The sequence below is a fragment of the Patagioenas fasciata genome, chromosome Z (genome assembly GCF_037038585.1).
Source record: "Patagioenas fasciata isolate bPatFas1 chromosome Z, bPatFas1.hap1, whole genome shotgun sequence".
NCBI classification, from domain to species: domain Eukaryota; kingdom Metazoa; phylum Chordata; class Aves; order Columbiformes; family Columbidae; genus Patagioenas; species Patagioenas fasciata.
The window spans coordinates 52674723-52691176 of record NC_092560.1 but is presented as its reverse complement, the minus strand read 5'-3'; the positions used below and the strand labels follow the sequence as shown (position 1 = coordinate 52691176).

The 16454-nt window shown below is 38.7% G+C and overlaps 1 protein-coding gene across 1 annotated transcript in view; it reads right to left on the bottom strand.

Annotated features, from left to right (window-relative positions):
• Positions 1-9626: 9626 nt before the first annotated feature.
• The window catches only part of ZNF475 (zinc finger protein 475), a 52944-nt gene continuing 46116 nt past the window's right edge, over positions 9627-16454 (bottom strand). Inside the window, exons 6-7 of the mRNA XM_065861531.2 lie at positions 13127-13307; positions 9627-9784 (exon numbers count right to left, since the gene is read on the bottom strand). Coding sequence (XP_065717603.2) covers positions 9627-9784; positions 13127-13307 — 339 coding nt within the window. The remainder of the gene's footprint in view (positions 9785-13126; positions 13308-16454) is intronic.

Below are 16454 nucleotides of genomic sequence, written 5' to 3'. Positions count from 1 at the left end.
TCTTCTTTGCATTTAAGACCACTATTCCAAATGCCAGCTGAGCTAGGTTTTAGTGAAAGCTTTCACTAATGAGAGCAGCAAAGCTTTGCCACTCCTTCATGCTGATTTTTTTCAATTAAAAAAAAATATCTCTCAATGGTTCTGTAAGGGCTGGTTCATTTTACTGGTATGATACTGCAGGTTTTGGATGACAAGAAATAGCTATTTCATATTTTTTTTTTAAACCACTTAGCTATGTCCATGTAATTGTACTACGCATAACTTTCTATTCAATTTTATTTTAATGAATTGAAATACATGATGGAAAGTAAATTTGAAAAGAAAATATGAAAATCTGCACCATAAGTGAGCCAACCAAGTCATTAGCAAAACAACCTTCTTAGAAGAGAAGCATTGTAGTCAGGTTTAAGACATGCAAACAACTGCAAGACTCAAATGGTGGATGATGCAGACACATGGAGGCTACAAGTTGGACTACGGAGAGTCTCAAGAAGCAGAGAAAACAGAAAAAAAGACTGTTTTGTGTTAAACTTTGGCTTCAGATAACTATGAGTTTATCTTTCTCTATACCTCAGGCTAGAATGCTGGAATTGTGTTATAAAGAAGTACCAGCTATTAAGGATAAGAATCCTTCTGCTTGAGCTTTTCAGAGTGCTCTGAAACTCCTAGGATCACCTGGAATGTGATGCATGCACCCCAGACATGGGAATTACCACTCATGTTTCCAGTCTGAACGCCCTGACCAGGGGTCTCGGGACATGTGTTACCACCTCCCCTTCTTTGCATACAGGTTTTCCTTAGAAAAGCAAAATCTACCAGCCTTTGAGAGGGTCACAGTCAGGAAGAAATCTAACTGTAGTTCTGAAAAGACTCCAGAAACTTTTTCTTAGTTCTAACAAGAAACCTCGAGACATCCGTAACATCTATACCCTTGCTATGGACTCTAGTGGATAGGAGTTACTTAATATTGTCACTTATTCATTAACAAGTCTGCAGACTTCAGCTCCTTCCTAACAGGAGACAAACCTTTGCACAAGCCAACAGCTTGCTCCAACATTTAGACAGCTTACAGTTCTCTATTTAAACACAGCTGTATCTCTTGAGGTATGTAAGCACCTATCTCGTTTGACTTCATACTCACAGGTGAACTAGGAAGGTCTCTTACCTCCTTTGAAAAGAAACTGGTTGTGCAGATCACCTCATACTGTAGTCATATTTTTACCAACTGGCTGGGGCTAGTCTCCCTGGGATTTGTGTCAGCTTTGCAGACCATAACATATGAAAAACACTAGAGGACCCACAGATACTTTTCATTCACTCTTTCAGAAAAGCTGAGTTAAGCTGCCCTGGATGTCCTCCCTTGTCTTTTCAGAAGTGTAAGTTTTGATAAACCAAATATTCCACAGAATGTACTAGGTATTTTTAGTGCCACATCAGTGAGGAATTTGGTATCTAGTCATTTATGTTACCTAAGTGAGATGAGTTTGTAAAACCTGCACAAGATCCTGGGCATGTCGAGGTTAAGTATATAGAACTGGAATTCTGTGATTATAAGTGATTATTTCTACTCTTGGACTTGGTCTGTTTCTTAAAAATTCAGAACTGAAATACAATATGCATGACAGATCAAACAGACTGTCCTCCCTTCAATATGCTGAACTGATGAAGCCACAACTGTGTTCTCCAAGTTTCACGTTCCTTTTAAATCTTATCTTCCCAGTGATATAATGTAAATATTACATATTAAGGGATCAAAACCACTCCATGTGGCTCTATTACTTAAGTGCCTCCAGCTACCACTTCGTAACATGGACCGTGCAGTGTGATCTGTGTTTCTGACTCCTACTTCTTCAATGCTGCACATGTTTTGCAATCTCATGGCAATATATTGAGAAGTGTAACTTCTCCAAGAGGTATCTGGGGAGGATACCTTTGTTCAAATGCAATAAATAGGCTAAATGGTGGAGGAGGGGATGCAGGGAAGAAAACAACTACAGTCGAGGCCAAGATGACTTTTTTGCAGCATTCTTTTGTACTCACGTGAGTGTGGGCTGCACGGGACCCATGTGATTCTCTTTTATCTGTAAACTATCCATTGTTCAATGGACTACATCACTACCGAGGTTTGATTCCATAGTGTGTGCTCTGATCTTGCTTCTGAAATAACCTGTCTGCCTCCTAGACACTAACAAATCCAGTACTGTGCAAAGAAGAGTAGACTGGAGAAGGCGGTCTTGGAAATCTGCTTTTATCACAAGCTACATCTAGTGTCACCCTTTTTTCCCCGTCCTTCTGTCATGTAAGCCTCGTATAAATAGATGGTAATAAATATAACTTGTTTTGAATTGAGTGTATTAGAAAAATAAAGTATGAAACTAACCTGAAAGAGCCAGTTTTCTAACCATTTATATTTACAAGTTCTGTGAGCTGATCTAGGTAAATCTTTCTCCCCTTAAGGCACCAGGGAAAGCAAGGAAGGCAAAACATTTACTTGGTTTGAAATCAATCTCCTTTTTCTGACCAGACTGGTAGCTTATCTTTCATTTGAGACTGTATCTCAAAATTTTGTGTCCAGAGATGTCTCTCACTGCTGCTCCAAAGAACTTCTTATACCAATCTGACTTTGCAGTCTGAGTCAGCTTCCAAATCCAGGTACAAATCCTACACCACATCAACTGCTCTAGCCTTCAGAAACAGTTTTCTCTTGTTTACTTGTTGGATGATTTCTACATTCTTTGAGAGATGAGGCTACTGAAAATGCAAAGACTTTGAAAAGATATGCATCTTTCAGTTTCTACTTTTTAATTGCTACCTCTTAACTACCCAATTCAGAGATATCATCGCCTACTTGTAATGCATTTCTTGGACTTCCATTTTTTGTCCTGAAAATTATGTCATTTATTACATTTCATTATAATCTGGAAGAGTCTTCCAGTCCAGTGTTCCACGGATTATAGCGTAACACAAGGCTGGCCTGAATTTGTTAATATTAGACTTAAGCAAAATAAAAACAAAACAAAACAAACAAACAAACAAAACCCAAAAAAACCCACAAAAAACCCAAGAAAAATAAACCAACCAAAAGCAAAAAAAAAAAAACCTAAACAAACACAAAAAACTCCAAAAGCCCATAAAAAACCCACAAAAAACTGAAACCAAATAAGAACCCCACCACTAACCAAAAAAACTCCAACCCAAACCCAACAACAATAATAACAAAACACGAAAAAACCACCAAAAAAACCCCAAACAAACAAACAAACAAACAAAACCAACAAACAAATGAAAAAACCAAACCTTTGAAAAGGTAAGTAGTCTGAGTTCCTGGATTCTCCCTTGTCAGGTAGATTTTCCAGTTTTATAATCATGGCTGTCTTCTCAACCCTGTGCAGATTATAACAGTATTTCTTGAATTACAAATGCCAGAAGCTTTCTAAGTAATATAGATTTAGGATGAGTCCCTAACCCTTGCATGCCCTAGAGTCAGAAATACTCTGCATTTGTCACTTATGATGGAGGATCAAGTGAGCAACAGCATGCAAGAATGTAGACAGTCCCTCAGGCAACTTCTCGGAGGGTTTTCCAGGCTTCCTAGTGGACCACATGGCACTGATGAATCCTGCTTTTGCATGACCCTACTGTCCTGCTGAGTGTGGCATTTGTCCAGATATAGCAAACTTATTTGAACTCACTTTGGTTGACACAATTCAGAAATACAGAATTCAGGAAACCCTATCCCACTGACAGTGAAGAAAACTGACAAGCTGGGTAGAGAGGAGCCCTGAAAAAAACATTAATTCAGACAAAAGCCACCCTAGAACTCTTTCTGTGTGGACCAGCTCCCTGAACTGGGTAATAAAAACAACCTTAATGCTCAGTTATGGAATTCTATCGTTAAACAAATATAGGCCACGAAAGCTTGTGGCCATTTTAAAAAACTTCCAGGAACTAATTTGATTAAGGAATATATGAGTCAACATCTGATCAATCCCTTAGTTTTACTGGCTCCATCCTGTACCCACATGCTAGCGTGGGACTTGGTTTTGTTGAGTACAGAATCAAATTTTATGTTTACAAACCCTGAACTAAAGCTTAAGCATACAAAGTTTCAATGGTCAGGAGGCAGTACTGAAAACAATCTCTATACAGTGCTACATGTTTTCCAGATCTATGCCATGCAGAGAGAATTCACAGATCTATGTGGGTTCTCACTATCTTTTAGATAGAAACCGGTATTTTGAGAACATTTGCATTGACAAAACTTTTGTTTCTCAAGCTGTGGTCTACTAAGTGTTGTTAGTCTTTGAGAAAAAGAGTCCATAAAAATAGTTTTGTTAAGACTTGGTAGGCATTTTTTGCTGCTGCTCTGAAAGATGTGAGACCTTTTAAAGCATGCGTGGTAACTAAATGACCATGACATTCTCAACTTGCCAAACTGTACCACTTTACGTATCATACTTATCTGCAGTTGTGGGTTCTTTCATTAATGTCCAGAGTTTGAAGTGTGTGGTTAGACTCATCTAGCTTGACTATGATTTTCAGAATTGCTTTTCTAAAATGTCTAATTTTTTAATTGGAACTGGTAGGTACAATTGGCTGAACTAAAATGTCAGCCAGTCATTTTAATTATAATCTGAAAGTGGATGCTCATTTGTTTAATGTGACTGAACTTTGTTTGCCAATTCACATTCTGATTTTCTGTATATTTTGTCTAGGAATAGTTTTAGTTGCTATCACCACATTTATGGCAAACAAGATAAAATGTCATTGTTTTTGAAGTACAGGAAAACATTTTTCAGCTCTTTAGATGTGTTGTGCCAGTAGGAAACATGGAATTGAGCTGGAAATCACCGTAAGCCAATAGTGGATGAGACAAGGTTAAGTGACAAATCACTGAAGTATGAAAACAAAGGAAACAAAGTAGCTCAATTTCTCATTTCCTTTTCTGCTTCTGCAAAAGAAGTCAGAATGATAAATGCCAGGCAATAATGAAACATGCTCATAAGATCTCATTTTAACTCTGTTGAGAGCAAACTGTGAAGGCACTATCAGTGTTCCTTCCAGCGAACAAATCTTGCCACTGAACTCACTATCATCATTGACACAAGCTAACACCAGAGCTGGTAAACTCAGCAGAAAAGCTCAGAGTAACCGGAAGATGTGACAGTGATATCTTGTCAGTGTCTGAAATGGGACAATACACACTGCCATGAGAGTATTTTTTATATTTCTACATATTTTGAAAATCATTGTATCAAGGATGTTATGGAAGGAAGGGGATGTTACAGCTTCTGAGATCCTTCTGAGGGCTATTGCCTCCTGCTGAATTCCTGCATGCTCTGGTCTCACCATCAGTCCTCATAGCACAAAATTGACTTGCTTCTGTGTTACATTCAGAGCTCAGCAGCAACAACCTATAAGCAGAGACAACTCTTAATTTGCCAAATCCTCTAATGTGAAAACCATACTAGAGGGTTATGGCTTCAGGAGTTCCCATACGGTGATATTTCTGGACAAGACACAATAAAACGTTAAAAGTACAGTTAATATCAGGACTTCCGTGGTTGTTTATAAACTCTCTGCACAGTTCATCAGGCAGATTTTATTGCTTTTAGGGATAATAATCCAAAAAAAAACCAAAACAAGAGCATACCTGACAACAAAACACACAAAAACTGTTCTGGGTGAAATTTCTGACAGATCTAAAATGATCAGGATGTTGAGTCTAACTTTCAGAATGACACAGGGACTCTAACATCTGAAGCCTGCCAGAAGGCAGGGCAAAATTTTTAATTAAAAAAACCTGCAGTAATTGTGTTTAGTTTCTTTCAAATATGTTTCTGTTCTTGAAGTGACTGTAAAGAAGCTTGATGACTCTTTATTGCATAAGAACCTGGTTGGATGACTGGGTTCACAGAGCTGGCATGAATGAAGTGAAATCTTGTTGGTGGATGGTCACAAGTGATGTTCCCCAGGACTCAGTCTTGGGGCCAGTTCTGTTTAATCTCTTTATCAGTGATCTGGATGAGGGAGGTGTGAGTGCACCCTCAGTAAGTTTGCAGATGACACCAAATGGGGCAGGACTGTTGATCTGCTTGAGGGTAGGAAGGCTATACAAAGGCATCTAGACCAGCTAGATCAGTGGGTTGAGGCCAGTTGTATGAGGTTCAATAAGGCCAAGTGCCAGGTCCTGCTCTTGGGTCACAACAACCACATGTGATGCTACAGGCTTGGGGAAGAGTTGCTGGAAAGCTGCTTGGTGGGAAAGAACCTGGCAGTGTTTGTCAACAACCAGCTGAATAGGAGTCAACAGTGTGCCCAGGTGGCCAAGAAGGCCAACAGCATCCTGGCTTGTATCAATAACAGTATGGCTAGTAGGGCTAGGCAAGTGATCATCCCCTTCTACTTGACACTGATGAAGGTCTACCTTAAATCCTGTTTTCAGTTTTGGGCCTCACACTACAGGAAAGCCATTGAGGTGCTGGAGGGTGTTCAGAGAAGGGAAACAAAAGTGGTGAGGGGTCTGGAGCACCAGTCTTATGAGGAATGGCTGAGGGAAACGGAGTTGTATAGCCTTGAGGAAAAGGAGGCTGACGGGAGACCTTATCGCTGTCTACACCTACCTGAATGCAGGTTGTAGAATGGAGGGTGTTGGTCTCTTCTGCCAAGTAGCAAGAGATAGAATGAGAGGAAATGGCCTCAAGTTGCCCAAAGAAATGTTCAGATTGGATATTAGGAAACATTTCTTCATGGAAAGGGTTGTGAAGCAGTGGAACAGGCTGCCCAAGGAAATGGTTGAATAGTTATCCCTGGAGTTGTTTAAAAGTTGTGTAGGTGAGGTTCTTGGGGACACAGTTTATTGACAGTGTGAGGTTAACAATTGGACTCAATGATCTTGAGGGTTTTTTCCAACTGAAGTGATTCTATGTAGCTTAGCAAGTCTGACAAACAGAAGAGGGGTCCTAGAAGAGGAAGAGGGAACACAAAAGAGAGATTGCATGACATACGTAATCCTCCAGTTACCAAGCTGTTTTTCAGTGGGCTGTACCTACTGTGAATTACAACAGTCTCCAGGGTCTTGCAGTGTATGTTGCCTGCCAGCAGTTCCTAGGAGACAGTCTAGCAATCACAGACCGGTGGCTCTGTTGTTCTTTCTTCAAGCCACATCCCTTCTCCCAGGCAAAAGAAGGAGGGGTGGCACCAGTCCAGGTCCATCAGTGAGTCTCCTTAAACTGACAAGGACAGATCTGTAGGATTTACAAAGCTTTGCACTGTAGAACAGGAAGTGAACCTTTACCTTCTGAGAATATCTGTCTTCAGGCAATACAATTCTCATTCTGAAGATGAAAGGGTTTCTGAGGTCCTATTGATTGTTTTGGAAATTATTTTCACCAAAGAATGTTCGTATCTCTCCCAGTCTGGAGAGCTGGAGCCAGGAGTGTTCCTCTAATAGCAGAACAATGATATTACTTCTTATTTCACTTATGCTACAAATCACAGAGCTTGATAGCTTGGAAAAAGAAAAGTTGCTGGTACCTGTATTTTGTTTTAGTGTGTATGAAGACATCCACTTAATCTGATTTGTAAGTACAATAGTAAGTGTGAATGCTCTGAGAAAAGTTACATTGGTCACAATACAAACCAGCCCATTTCAGGGCCTAAAGCCTGAAAGTGGAAATATACACTGAGGTACAGTTTCTTTTGTGGTATCAGGAAGTCCATATTGCTGGTTAAAAACTTGTATTAGATTTTTTTCATACCTTTTGAATAACCTTACTGGCTACTTAATAAAACACTTCAGAGTAAATAAAGTAATAATAGAAAGTACTCTCTGCTGTACCTTGTTAAAGGGAGTATTACTTCTTTCCTATGTTAAATCTATTCACTGACGTGTTTTGGCCCTGATTCTGCTACATAAAATAATAGCATTTTTTGAAATAGCACATTCAAACACACTCCCTACTGTTTTCTTGTAAGACACCTGCCCTTCTTGCCCATACTGGCACTCTGTTTTGGTCACATTTGGCACAGAGGGCAGGATGGTATTTTATTCCAACCATCTGACACACTGTGCTTGTTTTGGCATGACATAAAAATGTGTTTTCTCTTACCAAGTTCATGACAAAGATGTGCTCTGCTAACTTATAAAATTTTTGGCGCAATCACTTTATTGAGCTAAGGACAAATCACATGGTCAGTATCATTCTTAAGCATGAAATGCTCCAAGAATAGTACACTTCTGGGGTGTTTTCTAAAAACAGCTAATCTTTGCTTCCATCCCACAACTTTATATGGGGATATTTCACCTGTAGCAGTCCAGGGCTTCATGAGATGCACTCTCCCACAAGGATGTGAACACTTGAGTGCTCTGTGAATTTAAGCTCTGAGTATGAGACAATGAACAGTCTTGTGCTAAAGATGGACAAGGAAACACATGCACACTCACAAATTAAACAAAGAAACAAACAAATGAACAAACAACAACAAACAACAAAAAAAATTCAAACCAACCAAAACAAAACAAAAAACCAAGAAAACACAAAACCACAAAAAAGACCCAAAACCAAACCAACCAACCAAAACCAAACAAAAAAAACCCAAACCCAAACAAACCCGAAACAACAAACCCAAAGGAGCTATTTGGTTTCTCTGATTAGTCGGGTTCAGTCAGAGGTCATTACACTAACTAGACAAGTCTTTGATACAGGAGAAACAAAATTTCTAAATAATTACTTTTCCTGATTAACACTCCTGGTTTGCTTTCACTGAGATTCAGTTAGTGCCTCCTCATTGAAACGTTCATTTCCTAAACGGTGTCTGAAGCTTCAGTTTCTGGAATACATTCACTGAGTGAGGGATATGCAGACAAGGTTGCTCCTGACATTAGACCATCTCTCCCAGTCACAAAGATCTGTTGAAAAGCAAGACCATAGAGTGGATTCCTGTGGGATTCTCCCTTGGTGATCTCTGCAGTGGGAGATCTCTAACAACTGTGACCTATTTTTTTCTGTTCTTCGCTGAAGACAAAATAACAAACATGCCATGTAAAATGGAAAAAGAATGCTGAAGACACAACTTCTTTAGAAGGTCCAGTTAGCTAAATCTGAAAGGCTGTGAAAGGAATGGGACTGAAGAACATCCCACATTTGACAAATAGAGATGAGGACTAACAGCTATTCAGAAAGCAGACTGGGAGGATTCTTCACTTGGGTTCTCCTGCCCCCAAAAAGGTGCAGTCTCAAGAGAAGAAAGAAGACAGTTCATGTTCCTTTCAAGTACTCTTATGCCACCCCTCTCAGACAGTGGTTTCAAGGTGAGACTACCTGAACAGTAGAAATGAGAAGGCATTTTTGCTACTGCTGGTCTAAAAAAATCACCATATTTGACCTTACACTACAGTAACAACAGCTGATTTTACTCTGGAGGCTTTTGGATTACATGATCTGATGACACTTTGCAGTTTTGATGCCCATGGCTCTCCAGCTGTACTTTATTTCTCTGACAGTTTGGCTGAAAGGCATGAATGCATGTGTGTGTGTTCATGCACACACAGACTTTTGTGTGTGCGCATTTTTGTGTACACACATTTGTGTGTGTGAGCACACATGCATGTGTATGCATGTCTATTACATCTGCTTTGAAGGTTTTGGCTTACAGGATTTCTGGTGGACGATCAGCCTCTCTGGAAGAAAAGTACGCCCACAAATATCACATGGAACTAGCTGGTTCTGGGCGCTGATCCAGGCAGCCTCATTTAAAGAATCAAGATCATAGAAACCTTTGGCTGGAAAATTAAAAGAAGAAAGTATCAGCTTTCATTCTGGAGACCCACATTCAACTCTTTATGGAAAATATTTTCAGGAAATACCTGTTGACTGAGCCTTTCAGTTTAACCAAACCATACTAGCTTTTGCAAATGAAAAAGAAAATAAAGAAGCAAAAGAGTAAAAAATATATTAAAAAGACTCTGCTTTTTGTCCCAGGGGTTGAATTAAATTAACTTCAAAGTGAATCGTTTTGTATTGTATGAGAGTACAGAGAAAATATTATGCTAAGTGTATGCATTCTCAGCTAATTATTAACAACTTTGTATACATACTATTATCATACTATTTCCCTTTTTGGCTTTACTTCAAGTTCTCTTTAATGAGAAGGTGTTATCTGACCATGGCAATGGGCAGGAGTGTATCGTACTTGAGAATATACTCTTTGTAGTGCTCTGGACAAGGATTCCAATTTTCTTCCTCATGAAGTCTGTGCAAGTTTTGCCAATAAGTGGAGTAAAGCTCAGGTAAAATTAAAACCTTAGAGAAAAAACCCTACAGTTCTCTTAAGCCTCAACTTCCAGTGAGGTCATGGCTTCTATTGTCATCTAAACTCTAATTCAGTCTTACCCTCAGTTATTTCCCACTGTGGAGCATTCTTCAAATACGCACATCAGATGTATTTTCAATATTTTATTTAAGTATAAAAAAATACTGTTTACTTTATTCTTGAAATAGACTTTCACAGTGTTGTTTCACACCAGTTTCCAAAAAGGCCAGGTAGGTTGCTTAATACCTCAATTTAGATCTTAAGAGTCTCCATTTGAAGAGAGTGCAGAAAAAAAATCTATATGGCTTGATTTGAAGATGTATTTGCTTTACCTTTTTCAAAAGGTATGAAAACACAGAAAAAGACAATAATTTTTTAGAAGAAAAGGATTTGTGTATTTAAAAATATTACATAGTTTCTGAGATTGGCACATGTTGAAGTTCTTCATAAAAGGCCTATACACGTTTAATATGATTCATATCCAATGGTTCACATAACCACAATAAGCCTTAGATCTCTTAATAGGCCTGTTCCTAATGTTCTTTTTGTTAGAAAAGCAACCAAGTAGTGTTTCTTTTCTTGGCTGAGACAAATATCCCCTTTGCTTGCAGGAAATGAATGTGTATTTTCTGTACTTTGGAAAGTTTATTGAATAAAAAAAAAAAAAAAGAGAAAAAGAAAGATGACTTTCTCCTTGCAGGCATGTGTTAGGCATTCCACAAACAAAACACACTGTAATCAGGGCAGCGGTTGTCTTCCTGTGACACTTGAGTTTTCAGAAAAAGATTTATGTAGGTTATAAAAAGTTTTATGTAAGCAGTTAATATTTCTGAGGTTTTTTTGAACATTGCCTGTTCCATTCAACAACAGGATAACCCCTCCTGCCTAAGCTGAGAAACTGTGAGACATACAGTATATGTATGCGGTCTCAAGGTCAGTTATAGCATTTACCAGATGATCAAGAGTAAGTCTTACAGAAAAAGAAAAGCACTGAGATTATTTTCTTGAGGCCACGAGCATGAGGCAACTGCAGGGGGAACAGCAGTTTTAGCTCAGGCTACAGAACTAGTCAGACTTGCATCAGCAGGCATAAAGGGACAGATCCTGGAAGCAGGTCAGTGTCCCCTGGGGAACTGTGGGCACACAACACCTCATAGGAGATGCACGGTGCCTGATCTGACTCATTGAGTCAATGAGACAATTTTCTGATTCATATCTAGGAGCCTTCTGCTGGATTGTTCTCTTAAAGAGTGGTTGTCTTTCGGTTTCCACACCTTCAAATAAGAACAGTGTATTTCAAAATAATTTCATTTGTCCTTTTACCTCCTCCTTTTTGAGATGGAATTCTCATTTTCCCGATCTTTTTTATCACACAACATGTAATAATTAGAAAAAGCTTAACAACAAAAAGAACAAATCCAATGAAAATGTCTTTTGAGACTATCTTTTACTGCAGCTTCAACTCTGCTTCTTGGCATCTGTTAACCAAGTCCTGATTTGATATTATTTGAGCTGGAATCATTATTATTTTGAACAGCTGGTTAGCGTTCTCAGTGATCCTGCTCTCTCCTGTGTGCGTCTTCTGGGAGCATATTTCTTTGTACTGCTGTAAACTGATCTAGTTTATGACTTTTTCATAGTGAGTTGTAGGAGAATGTGTCTACTTTTCCAGACATGATGGAAAGATGTGGGAAATTATGGAATATATAAAAAATAGTGGGTGAATTAGCTGCTTGTGAGCAAGTGGTCCAAACTTGGCCCAAAGTAGCCAAAGATGATCTGGTGGGGCCTGGGAAAGCATCCAGCTGAAATGGTGAAATAACTTTTTGTGAGAATAGGAAGTCCTGAAAGCAGCTTCCAGGCAAAGCACAGATAAGATTCCCTTTTGGTCCTACCATGAACACACCCTCCTAGGATACATATGTGAGCTCAGCTCTGTTGGGTACTGGGGATCATCAGTTTTCATTGATTTGAAGAAGTAAGATCTAGACATCTTACAAAACAGAACCTACAGCACAGACCCACATAATTGGTGGAAATACAATGTTTATTTTATATCACATGTATTTTTTTTTCCAATGTGTTTATAGTATAATGTTTCACAAACAAAATTTCTAGGATTCATAAATGAAAAGGGATCAATGACATTCACTGGATATTCATTGAAGAAGATACTGCATTTTTATCTATAAATATATTTTAATAAAAAAACTTATAATGTAGTATATGTTACAAGTAGGTTTTAAAAATACCTTATTTTCTACCAGTCATTTTGTATCTAGTATTGTATTTCTTATTTTACCACAGAACTCCTATTTTTGAGGCCACTCACCTTTTACCATTGCTAAGTACTAGTGTCAGGTTTTTTTTATAACCAATGCTACAAGCATAAAACCTGTCTCAAGTGCTTATGTTGCCTAAAGGGTATTTTATTTTAATGACTGCATGTGTCAAGTCTGCACATTATTCTTGGATGCTTCTGCTCATTTTAAAATATGCCTTTCTACAGCACTGAAAATGGTCAAAAGGTAGTGATGTAACAGTGAAGCAGGTTCTTCATGTGTTTTGATTTGGAACATACTGATATATACAGAGGACTGTTCCAGGAGGCATGTCCCACAAGACAGCAACTACTCCTCACAGATGCAGTACAAAAGGAGAATAGGATACTTAATGGAAAGCTTAAAACAAGCCATGATGGCTACCTTCTCTTCACAATAAAATGGAAAAAGAAGTACTTGCAAACCTCTAAGCTACCGCTTGATTTTTTTTTTTTTCTTCCACTTTCTTCCTCATTTGGTCTGTAGCTTACCTTGCAGGGGTCTGACTTCAGGTTTTTTGGGCTCTGGTCTTCTCAGGTGCTTGGGTAGCATTTCATTCTCCTGGTGCCATTTTTTCAGGCATTGTGGCTCATGAATACTAATAGATTTTGTTCCATACTCACGGCCACATAAGTAACAAATCACTGTTGGTGGACGTCTTACCACTTGTGCCTACAAATAAAAATAATGACGAAGAATAAGGATTGTTTTCAACATTAATTTTCAATCAATTTCATTTTGTCTGAATTCAGTCTTGAAGCTTGTAAGAGATACTGACTTATTAGCTGGGCACCTGGAACAAGTAGGACCCTTCTAGATACTGGGCTGAAAATCCCTGTGTGTCATCTAATTAATACTTAGGCATGTAGGTTTTAGCTCTCCTATTTTCACACCATCAACTTCATGTATTACATGACTCCTTTGCTTGATCATGTTGATGCAGCACGGTCTCCATCTTCAATGTTGAAGCCCTTTTTTTATCTACCAAACAGGAGTAACATGGAAAGCAGCAACATCAGCTGAACTGCTCATGTCTAGTGCTGTAGCAAAAAGACCCCATCTCCAGGAAGAATACAGGTAATGCTTTCTGTCCATCCTTAGCATCTCTCTTAAGTTGGACAGTGAGGGCAGTTGTCTCAAGCTTGTGGTTGTGATCCCTAACCCTGTGTTGCTTCTGCCACAAATCAGTTAGCTGGTGGAATTCTTGGCCTCAATGGATTAAAACTGATCCAGGATACTTCAGGATAAAGTGACAAAAAATGGAACTGTTGTTTATTTATCCAGAAGGCCTCAGCGTGAGCTTTGCCAATGACTGTAGCTAGGGCAGAACTGGCTCTAAGCAAGTCATTGTTTCTGCACTGCAGATCTGCTTTTGTTCGCAAACAAAAACAGCTTACCAGAAGAAAAAATATCCCTCAACCCCAAGCCTCATAAATACATATTTTAAGCTTGAAAAATATAGAATTACTGTGGTATTGCAGATTATGGATTTGCTAGTGTTCTTAGGCACATCCTGGGCCAGGCATGGTGTCAGTACCAGCTGGACTCCAAGAGCAGTGCAAAAGCGTACTGCAGAGACAGCTCTTTGGGTCACGCTGGTGGTTCTCACAACTGCCAGCATTTCCTGCCCTCCTGACTGCAGAATACGAGTAAGAGATGAGCTGTTCCCTACCCTCCTAAAGGCAGAGGGACAGCCACGCCAGACCAAACATGGAAAGCCTTTCTCACTCAAACAGGGGAGGTGGGGATTTCACTTTTTCCTCTGCTGCTGTGTAAGACAAAGCATAACCTGTTCCAGTATTTATTACTCTGTCTGTCAGATCATCAGTGTATTCAATAAATTCTGGGCAGCTCTTCTCACATTTATGCCACAGTCTGAAAATGTCATTAGTGAACAATCTGCATAAGCTTTCTTTCCTGTATCACACATGTAAACCCAATTACATGAAGAAATACTACCCTACAAAGCGTATTTTTGCTGGGAAAAGTTGGACTTCATCTGGAAAGTTCTCACAGTGAGTTGAAATACAACTTATGCAAAGACAGTCTTTCCAGGGACATTTTAATCCTCTTCATTTTCAAATGGAATTTCCCTAGCCATTTTTGATAACAAAAGTTGTTTTTGTTCTTTTTGTTGTTTTTAAATATATGTGTGTATATATAACCTTCTCTTCCTTTTCATATCTGAATATAGCAACAGATGTTTTAAGAATGACCTCCAATTTTTCATCATTAATTTTCACCTACTTTCTTACTTCAGGTGTTGAGCTAGACCTTGTCTGATTTGGAGATAAGACTCTGGGTCCGCATACGGAGTATTGTGAAGGCAGTGTTTTTTAGTTGGTAGGCTCTGAAGAGCTTTAAATAAGGATGCCACAGTATAAACTCTTGAGGTCAAGGAGCCCATTTCACTGTGCATGCTTCTTATGGGTATGTTTACAGCATTTTAGAAATGGTTTTCTGAAAAAATGCTAAGTGTGAGCATATCTACCTCTCTAGAGCATCTCTACCTCTCTAGCTTTCATTAACTAGGTTCCTGCCATTCAGTAAAATAGATTATTCATTGGCCAAAAACCATGAAAAAGCAATTTGATTTACTTTTGGTTTGTAGAAACTCTTTTTATACTACCAGAAGGGGGAAAAGGAATCCTAATACAAATGGAAATCACATTTACTTAGCCTGCACTGTTACAATCATTTCCACAGTATGGGGCAGTATAATAAAAGCAATTCTATAGCTTCAAGGAGACTTAATATGAGACAGGTGAAAAATCACTTAAAAATTAAATACTCCGAATACATTTAACGGAAGTACAGAAATATCATTGTTAAAATCAAGTAGGTTTTTGTCTTGGAAATATCTCTCTAGTGAACAAGGTTAGTCTGTTATCTGTGACTGCTTCATTCAAATCCATTACACTTGTCCTAAAGCAGTTGTGATGTCCTACATCTGCCAGCAGCTGCCAGAAACCTGCAAGATAAAAGTTAGGAACATCCATTCAGTGCAATCTGGATATATTCCCACAGTTCTGAGATGGTCTTTTTGGTAGTCTCACACAAAAACCTGAAGTCTAAATGAGTAGTGCTGTGATCCTGATCTCCAGATCCTGACAGAGTGTTTATAGGTGGGGTTTGTTTTGTGACTGCTGCTAAATAGAGGATTCTGTTTTCCAAAGTTATCAGTTGGGACTGATTCATAACTATGGCCTATTTGGTGAAAAGAATATTTAAGAAATCTGTTCGAATAGAAATGTCTGTTTTGTCACTTCCAGAATTAAAAACTGTACAGAAACAACAGGAGAGACCAGAATTAATTAAAAGGAATCAGATCACTCTAAGGATGGGATTATTTTTTCAGAAATGTAGTGAGTTTGAATCTTCACTGCACATCAAATTACAGACACAAATCCATCTCTGTAAATTCACATATGTTAAAATGCTGAAAAATAAAACCTGAAGGAGAATGTCCTTACAATTGGTAGTGATAGTTCTTTTGTTGCTTAACTGTGGAATCCCAGTTATGATAAGCTTTATTTGGAATTTCTACAGCTGATGATATTTATCCTTCATTCCTTTTTCTCTTCAGAGTGTGCCTATCCCACATGTCACATCTGGAGGCCTGCAGTTTGAAACTAAGCTATTTTTGGAATCACCACAATTTTCCAACCCAAACTACTCACAGGCCAGTGGCTAAGTCTGTCTGCTCACTGCTTTGTTTTTCATTTTTAAAAACGGTTGTAGGGAAAGTCTGTTCCTGAGGACATGTGTTATTATAAAAATACCTACAAATACCTAACAGCACAGTTCAGCCTTACTTTG